Raw genomic sequence first — 9,602 nt, 5'->3', positions numbered from 1 at the left:
CCAGCTGCAGCGGGTGCCTGGAAAGGACAGTCCCATCGCAGGGCACAGCTGGGAGCCCGTCACCCTGCCTGCAGGGTACAGGCAGCTCACCAGGAGGGTTGCCACTAATTAATAATTACGGTCCTATTTCACCACAATATCAAATGACATCTCTCGCCTCCCCGATAAAGAAGGTTTCCCCTCCCCAGCCCACCCGGGGATAAGTACCACTTGGTCTTGTGTGTGACGGGAGCTGGTCAGAGCCACAGAGCAGATGCCCAGCAGCTCTCAGCCCCAAAGCCGAGAGGGGTTGTTGCTATGGGAATCGAGAGGGCACTTGCAGACAGCATCTGGAGCCTGTGTCATTCCCTGTCGGAGGCAGCTGGATGTGGAGGGAAGCAAAACTAAAAGGAGGTGGCAGAGAGAGACAGAGGCACAGCAAAATGCATGCATGTTAGAGGAGGGACCTTCCCAGAATGAGAGTACAGTGGGATACAGAAGAGCGGGGACACCAAACTGTCAGGCAGTGGTGGCTCGGCTTGGTAGGATAAACCCTTATTTTCTGCTCTGTTTCACACTGGAAAAAGGTCCGGTGAAAGCCCAACTGTAACAAGATGGGATCTGCCTCCTCAACTTACCGGTCCAAGTGTATTTATTTGGATGTTGATGGAAGAATTCAAAAGGTACTTTTGCTGTTTTTCACAAAGTGGTGTCTCCGGAGGCGGCTGGGGGCTGTGTTTGCTGCAGGACCTGTTTCTGTAAGGCGAGTGAGACGCCTGTTTGCGTTTCAGCGCCGCAGCAGCGGGCTTCGCATCGCTTTTTAAGGGGGGAAGGAGGAGGGGAGGGGGGGATAATCCTGAGTGGCTTCTGCTTTGTACACGGGTGTTTATTTAAAGGGGAAGGGGAGGCTGGCGGCAGGGGAGGGCCGGGCACTGCCAGCTCTGGCTGCTGGCGTGGGGATCCTCGGTTGAGCATTTTCCTCGCCCGGAGTGGAGTGGCGACGTGTTTACAAAGTTCTGCCTGCAGAGAGGTTTTCACCCAAGCACTGGGAGCTGGAAAGCACGGCGTGCCGAGTAATTTGGAGGAGTGTGTGTGTGTGTGTGTGTTTAGTGATGTGCATTTTCCTACCACCAAGCTGACTGGCAGGCAGGTGCCCGAGCTGTTGTGCGATGGGGTGTGCCGCTGCATCGCCGGGCGGGGGGGGAGGCTGCGGGGGTCCCCGCCACCTTTGCCAAGTTGTTGGTAAAGGGTGATAAATGTTAATTGAAACTTTTGCTTCCATTAGCCTGCCTCGTTTGCTTAACCACGGTTCACAGCACAGGGGAAATTGTGGGAGAAATGTGTTCTGGCTAAAAGGGAGAGCTTGCGTGCTGTCGAGCTGACAGCCCACTGCTCTGAAACAGAAACGGTGCCCCCACATTTTTGTAAGTCGTCTCTTTTCTTCTTTTTGTCAGCAATTCTTTGGCCACAAACCAAGTGCCTTTTTTTTTGGTAATAGAAAGCCGCTGCAAGGCTGCAGAGCAAGTAAACTCTGACTTGCAAAATTCAAGTCTCTCTCTGTCGTCCTCCTGCTCTAAATTTCTGTTTCACCCAGCCTCGCCTTTTGTTTCTGCTTTAAGGAGAAACAGCAAAGATACCCTTTTCTTTCCCTTCCCTTCCCTTTGCTGTAAGAGCGACTGCAGAAACAGGGTAAAGAGAGAGCTGATACTCACAGTTCTGTCCCACCACGCACGCCTCCGTTGCCTACAGTCCCCTCTGCCACTGCCCTGGAGACCTGCGACCACCACCACCAAAGTGCTGTCCTGGGGAAGAAGACCTTTAAGAATCCAAATCAGGTCCACCATAGCAGGCTGCTCTTCTTCATCCGTCTTGGGGCTTAGGTGTGACGTGACGGTGGTCCCTCTGCCACCATGGGTTCCTCCATACCGGTGGGCAGAAGCGTGTCGGCTCTGCTGAGCTGAAGACGCCTCCTCTCTTTTGCTGGGGCTTAATGAATTGGTGGCCTGGCAGCCCCCAAAAGTAAGGCTTTTGTACGGAGCTCCCTGGCACCTTTACCGTTTAGGACGAAAATGTTTCGGTATTCTGAAAGGGTGGCGAATGTTTCCGTGGCTTTCGGTAAAGCACATCATCTGTCATCTACTCTGCTTTTTAAAAAAGTAGCATTTTGCAGAACCAGTCTCTGGAGAGTAGTTTTGACACTGAAAACGCAGAAGAAGCACAAATACATGAGCAAGCAAATGCAAATTCAGGCGGCAGTAAGGGGTTTTTTTGCTAGATAAACGTTATCTGTTTCTTTTGTCAGATGTGAAATTCCATCTGTGCAATGTTTGGAAGGATTCCTGCAGTAAAAATGCCGTGTGAGTGGGGTTCACCCAGGGGTAAGCAGGGCATATCTCAGATTCTCATGCCTCCTCAGTAACAACATCATTAGAAAGAAAAGAAAAGAAAAGAAAAGAAAAGAAAAGAAAAGAAAAGAAAAGAAAAGAAAAGAAAAGGGAAGGGAAAAAAAAAAAAAGCAGAAAAGCAACCCTTAATCTTCCAAGGAATGCAGTATTGGAGGCTTCTAAAGGGAACTCATTAAATCAATGCTAAGCTACTCGTCAACCCAGTAATGAGGTATGAGCTTCATTATAACACCGCTTGTTGAGTTTGAAAGGGCTCAGCTCCAACTTGCCACTGGCTTGCTGGGCACCGCAGAGCCATGCAATAGAACCGGGCATCCTCCCACAGCGCTAGCTGTGATGGCAGTTATTCACAGGTAATTCTGTGTTTGCGGGGCCTCAGTCTGAATTTCCACTGGTGTGGCCACAGGGTGTGCTACCAACTTTGGGAGCAGCTGTTTTGTCTTGGCGCTGGGGTAAAAGGAAGGGATGGAGCAGGCTCAGGGAGCTGTGTGCCACCTCCCCCGGGAACCTGCACGTTGCAGATGAGCTCTTGGAAGCGTTGAATTAAAAGCTAAGTAGGTTTGTGTGTCAGCAGATCCAGAGGGGCACAGCGGGGAGGGCAAAGGAACAAGGCGATTGCTGGAGGAGAGTTTGCTGGCTTTGAAACCCTCAGTAATTGTTGAAATAAAAGGAGGCACCATCAGCAGCGGTTGAACACAGGACCATGCCCGAGGCAAGCACATCCCAGAGGAAGGGCTGAAGTCCATACCTGTAAGGCCAGTGCCATGAACACCCAGGAGTCCAGTGGGTGGTTGGTGGGAGGCTGGGAGCAGAGGGGAGACCAGCCCACCCAGTGCTGCTGTGCATCACTCCTACGTCAAGCTGGGGAAGCCTAGTCCTTGCCTCAATAACTTCCTCGGCTCCTGCCCTTTCCCCTTGGCCCCCATCCCACCTGCACCCGCAAAGGCTCTCAGTCATTTGTCACAGTCTGATAAACTGACCTGTCAGGGCCATGGGCAGGCACAAAATGGTCTTCACCAAAGCTGACCACAGGGAAGGGCTCTCCTCCAGCGGGCAGAGGTGACTGAGCATGTCCCCATGCCTGGCTGGGCAGCAAGGGCTGTCCTTTGGGAGGGACATGACATGACCCACCCTGGCCCAGCAGACACCAACTGTGGAACCCCCCCACAGGCATCTGAGCTCAAGATCTCCATAAGGGTGGCTTATGTGTCCACCAGGAGAAGGATTCAAGCTGCTGGTAGCTGATTCCTGGCTAAGGGGCAGGGGATGGGGGTCTCCTGTGGAGCAACCGTCTGCCGAGCCAAACACAAGTCAGGAGATGGAAGGGACAGCCATGCTGTGTCTGCTGGAGAGGAAAGATCAGAGACTTTGCAGCGTTACAGCCGTGCGCTGAACCGGGGCTCTGTGCAAACCGACTTCAAAGAGGTCACTTGTTCTTGGAGCTGGTTGAACAATGAAGTTACAGCGTTCTGTGCTTCCTATCCAGCACCTACCTAAAGGGGATGCACGCCCTGGAGGAAACAAGTATTGCTTGGTTTATTTATTTTTAAAGGACCTTCTCACCCAGGGACACCCAACAGCTCATGACCCGCTTGCCTGGACACACACCTCCCTCCGCGCTTCGCACGCGTGCCTGGGGCTTAGCACGCCCGTGAAACACGTCCACGTCCCACCCCTGCCACAGCCTGGTCTGCTGCCAGGCAAAGGAGAAGCCGGTGGGATGGGGGAAGCCATGAACGTGTTTCATACAGGATAAGGTGATTTTGCAGTACCGTTGTGGACAGGGATTTCTCGTTGTTCCCGAAGTGCCACTAGATGGGGTCAAGCACCCAAACCCCCAGCCTCCCAGCAGAGAAGTGAGGTTTGCTCTGCCAAACTTAAGCAGGATTTGGAGTCTTATTTTCCTTCATAACATTGTTAACCCTATGGCTGCATTTTTAAGAAAAATTCCTATTGAGTCTGTTTCAAATTAAAAATCCACCAGTGAGAAAATGTTCCCCAGCCCATGCCGAAATCTTTTCCATGAAGAAACTACCGGGGAACATTTTCTTTTGACCTTTGAGATTCAAATGGTAGCAGAGCCAAACCAGCCAGGGGCCATATTCCCAGATGGGTGGCTTCATGGCTCTCGTTTTCAAATGTCACAGGTAGTGGCTTTGCTCACAGAGTTGTAAGTGGTTCCTCTGAGAAAAATGCTGAATTCAATAGGATTTCTGTTTCCAGTGTCTTACTCAGCATCACATCCGTAAAAAGGATGGAAAGTCAGAGGGGTGCAGAGCCTGAGCTAATTGGAAAAAAGAAAAGGACTGCTGCCTTTGTCAAGGATTCAAAGAAACCACTCAGGGTGGTATTTTCTTCCTCTTCACAAAGCAAGTAAAGAATTTTGGAGCCATTTTCCTGGCTGACTGAGTCATTTTGGATGCCAACCAGAGAAATTAACTTTTTTTTTTTTCTTTTCTCAAAGAAATGTATTGATTTCAACTTTCTGGGTGTCTACTGTACTGACCTGTGGAGCAGGATATCCACCTCCATTGTTCCTCTTGGCCTAAGGTCCATGATGAACAGAGCAAAGCCAAGACTGCGTTTCGGTGCTGTGGTTATTGCATTGAAACATCAGCACATAGAAATTGTTTCTGTCATGTGAGCTTTTCTTTTTAATTACAGCAGCAGCAACTGTGGTATAAATGCAAACCCAACAGATTTTTCCAAAGCTCTCCATGCTATTTTTAACACGCCAAACTGGATTCAGATTAAAAACAAAACACAGCAGAAAAATAATGGCATGATGATCAGTTCAAGGCGATTAAATATTTTCGCATCCCTGTGGCTCTTGGCTCAGCAGGACAAGCATACTCTGTGGTGCCCATGGACCCAATTCCCTGTCTGTTTGGACCAGGGATTTAGGGCAATACTCCTTCAACTGCTGACTGCCTAGAGGGGGGGTTCATGGGCAGTCAGGACATGGACTCCTCTGGGGGCCACTTTGCCCAGCCAGTGTTCTCAGGTTCCTCCCACACATGGACAAGCTGCTGCCAAAACCCTCTTTAGCATAGTGAGGCATAAGTATGTTTTTGTGGGATCAAGGCCATTTTCTTAGTGCTGGCAGATCTCTGTGGGTGAGGAACGGTGCAAGATAGCACAGCCTGAGCCTGGCCAGTGCTCTCAGCTCACCTTGGGTCTCTGATTTTAGCTGGCCCTGCTGAATTCAAGGCGGCTGCTAGATGTTCTCATCGTAAAGTAGCAAGAAATGAACAGCGAGTTCTTAAAACTCCATCATATTACAGCACGTAAACATTTTAAAGAGCAAAAATGGCTTAAAACCAGACTTCTAAAAAAGTGAGAAAAAATGTCATATTTGAGGCCTCTCTCTCTCTCTTCAACTCCCCTTTCTCTTTCCCCCCCCAGCAAGGGCTCTGCAGAGCATTTAGAAAGCCAAACCATAATCCTAGCACAGTTCTGTAATTCCAGCATAGCTCCATAATTCTTCTGTAGCTATCACCCAAAAAGGCTTGTTTAGGGCTGTTTATCTTTCCGAAGTCACATGCAGTATATATAATTATTAGAGTTTGTGCTCTTGCTAGCCAAGGCAAAGTGTAGGTCAAACACTCTCCTGCTACTCTTACCTATGGATTCAGACAAGCCAACTGTAGCAATTTATGCTACTCACATACAAACTGTTTTGGCTTAATACAAACGAGAGAAAAACCATTTTGTTTCTATCACCTTTCTAGTGAACTGCGAATTGGCCTTTCATTGCCCTCTCGCCACACCTGCTTTTCTTTGCTCCATTAACTAACATTAGTCTTCTGACAGTCTTATATTATCAAGCGTGTGGTAATATTTGACATCATTAATTGTGTGAGTGGTTTTGAAACACGCAGCCCAGCTTCACTCACATTTAGTGAGGACATTTGGTGCTGAAGCATCCTTATTATCCAGTTTACAAAACATTTCAAGCTTAATGCATTTATGTGCTACAGGGTTAATTGCACTTACTACTCCATTAGCAGCAATTGTGTGCCCTTTTTATGTTAAGTAAAGCCAGAGTATAGACATTCCTATTATTTGTCAAAGGTTGAAACGCTTTTATGTCTGCTGCAGAAAATAAGAAACTTTCAGCTCAGCCTCTCACAACCAGCCTTGCTGGGTCCTGGTTACATTCTGCCTTTAATCATTAGGGCTGAAAGACTGAATAGCAGCAATATGTCCCTTAAGTATATTCAGCAGGCTCCACAAGGCTCTCTTTACTGTAACCTGGATTCCTCTATGAGACCCAGCAACTCTAAAAAGTAGTGAGATCCTTCCTTGCTCATAGTGACAGAGACAACCCCTGCCATGCTGTCCCCCTCAATGGACATCCAAGATTGCCCTGGAGGTCACATGTATGAGTGTGAACCGTAGACATTTTCACTTTCCTGAAAAGAGAAAAATCTCTTTTCCCATAGTGCTCTGTTCAAGGATGTTATAAGGATGGTAATTGTGATTTACCTTATAGCTACATGCCTCGGTATCCTGATACGTCAGCTCTGTCTGGCGGTTCCTGTTTCTCATTTTAGGGTAATGTATATAATTAGGAAATTGATGGGATTCACCCCACTTAACCATTAACTGTAGCCATCTAAAAGTTAGTGATGACTGCTTCATGCTAGTCACACAGTTTCCCCACAGTCACTGGGGAGGCGGGTGGTACCTCCAGAGGATGATTCATCCCGTCATAAATTGGGTTTTGGAGACATGTGGGCTGACTTACCCTTTGGAAGTTGTCCTCTTTCTCTACTGGCAAGAGAGGGAGTCTAGCAGAGCAACATGCACGAGATGCCAAAGTTGTAGATGTTTGAAGTTACGTCAGCTGAATCCCACCCGTACATTTCACTTAGATGTCGTGTTGAAATGAATGTTGTCAAGCTGCACATCACTGCCCGAAGGTAAGTGTGAATCAGCAGGACTGCAGAGCTCTGGTTGTTGGAAGTAAAACATCTACCGTGCTCCTCATCCTCTAACAGAAGCAGTGTTTTAAGAGCTCAGGGGAGCCTTCATTTTTGCTCAGACTCTCAGCTGAGGGCTCTCACGCTTTCCTCCCCGCACATGCACTTATTCTCTGTTCCCCTCCTAGAGAAACTCCTACTGCAACAAACAGATGGCAAATCTGGCATACTATTTTTAATACTGCTTAACATTTGAAGCTCAGATAAATGGAGTGGTTTTCCAAATATCAGCTGTTAATTAGTACAAGAAATAAAAAATAGGTACTATGGATATAGCTGGGCTCATGCTATGCCTGTAGCTGAATTCAAAGAGTGAGAAACCTAGGAGATGCTTAGATGTGGGGTTTTAGGTAGGAATTCTGTTGGGAACTGTGACTGATAAGGTCATTTATCACCCTTTTTTGAGGAAGACCTATTTGTTTACACATTTAGAAATAGGAATTCTTTCCAGTGATTTCTACAAAGTGTTATCTAACAGTTCTAGATCCTGCTTCATATTGATACGGACAACAAAGACCACTGGAGAGACAGGGAAAACCTCAATGAAAAATTTCACATCAGCATTCTGCCTTAGCAATTCAGAAATCCCCAGTCAAAGCTGCTATTAGAGAATCATAGAATAGTTTAGGTTAGAAGGGACCTTAAAGATCACCTAGTTCCAAATTTTCACAGTCACTGCAAGATATGTAACTGAGTTTTACCAGACTCTTTTCTGAAACACTCTCCTCCAATCTCATTAGTGAAAGATTATAATTTTAGATTGTTTCAACTCCCCACTTCCAGCCCCGACTCTGAACATTGCTCAGTGAGCTGAATGAAAGACATCACCAAGTGCTAAAAAGTCAGGAACACAGCAGGTTGAGACCAGCAAAAGGAGGTAGGACAGGAAACTGAGAATAAGCTGGCTTTGAAAATATGTCTGCATTATTTATTTAGGAATTTTACTAGGGTAAAAACCAAAACAAAACCAGGAGTTAAATTCTTGGAAGAAAACCCAATTACTAACAACAGATCAGAACAGGATAACATTCTGGATGGGGTTTTCAGTTTACAGAGAGGATTAGCTGTTCTGAGGATCAAATATAGAACAGAAATTGGACTTGTAGGCTGTGGTTTTACCCATCCTATCTGAAAGCAAAATATAATGTGATTAGTTGTAAGCTGGTGGGTTGCAGAGTATATGCGCTATGGTCCCTTAGTAATATCTCCATCACAATCCTTAGTATTGAACTACTCCTCTGAGTGGGAAAGCCAGCCAAAGTAGCAGGGATCTTAATCCCTACTCTTTCTTAGAGGGTTTTTAAAATCCTTGTCCTCAACCAGAGGTGGATACTATAGATTAAGAGACAATGACCTCTTATTTCAGAGGAAGATGTTTCCAAAAAAAATGCAGAACTGTCTCCAGGAAAAAAACCAGTCCCGCAGAAGTGAGCTCTGGGCCAGGAAACAGACCCCATCGAGTCACCCTGTCCTACTTGCAGTCGCTGCATGCTTCATCATAATATTATTTCCACTCCAAAAAGCCTCAGTTATAATTCATTCTGCCTTTCCCTCCTTTGCTTCACATTACTTTCCAAGGCGGGCAGACAACATTCTCCACTTAAATCAAATGGCTACTTCTTGGTCTTGATTGAGAATTACTGAAACGATCAAGCTGAGCACTCAGGGAAGACGATTTCCTGTCATTTTTTTCTACACATGGTAGAAGTTTTGCTAACAGTAACAAGGACAGAAATATGAAATGATGTTAACTCTAAAACAGGGGAAACAAATTGTTTGCAGATGCTGCATAATTTTTGAGGAGTACGTTCTTTTTCTTCCTGGCACAAATCCAAGGGAGATGCAATTAACAGGGTTTATATACGGCTGATTTTCTTTGTGACATTTAGTCATCAGTCTGCAGGCTGGAGCAGAAGCTTCTATTTCCCTTTCCCATAAGGTGTATCACCTCTGCGACTCTGCTTACATGATTTTGGCTCTGCCTTTGCTTTCAGAAATGACACAGGCAAATGAGTGTCTTCTGTTGTCCAGTCTTGCAGGAGACTCTCAATATTGGAGTCCCTGTGTCCACTCTTTCTCAGGAGGTGTGTCAGGAGCTGCATCTCAGGCTTTTTTGCGCTGTGCTGACCTGTGTGACTATGTCTCTTTTGTCACATATTATGGGCAAACCTGTCTGTGCCCTATATGTGCATGATCTTAGCCCAGTACCACAGCTGTCGAAACTGCTGTGGTC

The 9,602-nt window shown here is 46.8% G+C and overlaps 1 protein-coding gene across 1 annotated transcript in view; it reads left to right on the top strand.

Moving 5' to 3' along the window:
* The first annotated feature begins 228 nt into the window (after positions 1-228).
* The window catches only part of PDE9A (phosphodiesterase 9A), a 54,657-nt gene continuing 45,283 nt past the window's right edge, over positions 229-9,602 (top strand). Inside the window, exon 1 of the mRNA XM_014938275.1 lies at positions 229-662. Coding sequence (XP_014793761.1) covers positions 594-662 — 69 coding nt within the window. The 5' untranslated portion in view covers positions 229-593. The remainder of the gene's footprint in view (positions 663-9,602) is intronic.

The sequence above is a fragment of the Calidris pugnax genome, unplaced genomic scaffold (assembly GCF_001431845.1).
Source record: "Calidris pugnax isolate Ruff unplaced genomic scaffold, ASM143184v1 scaffold25, whole genome shotgun sequence".
Classification (NCBI taxonomy): domain Eukaryota; kingdom Metazoa; phylum Chordata; class Aves; order Charadriiformes; family Scolopacidae; genus Calidris; species Calidris pugnax.
Note: the sequence above shows the minus strand (reverse complement) of the source record. Positions and strands in the feature narration are given on the sequence as shown.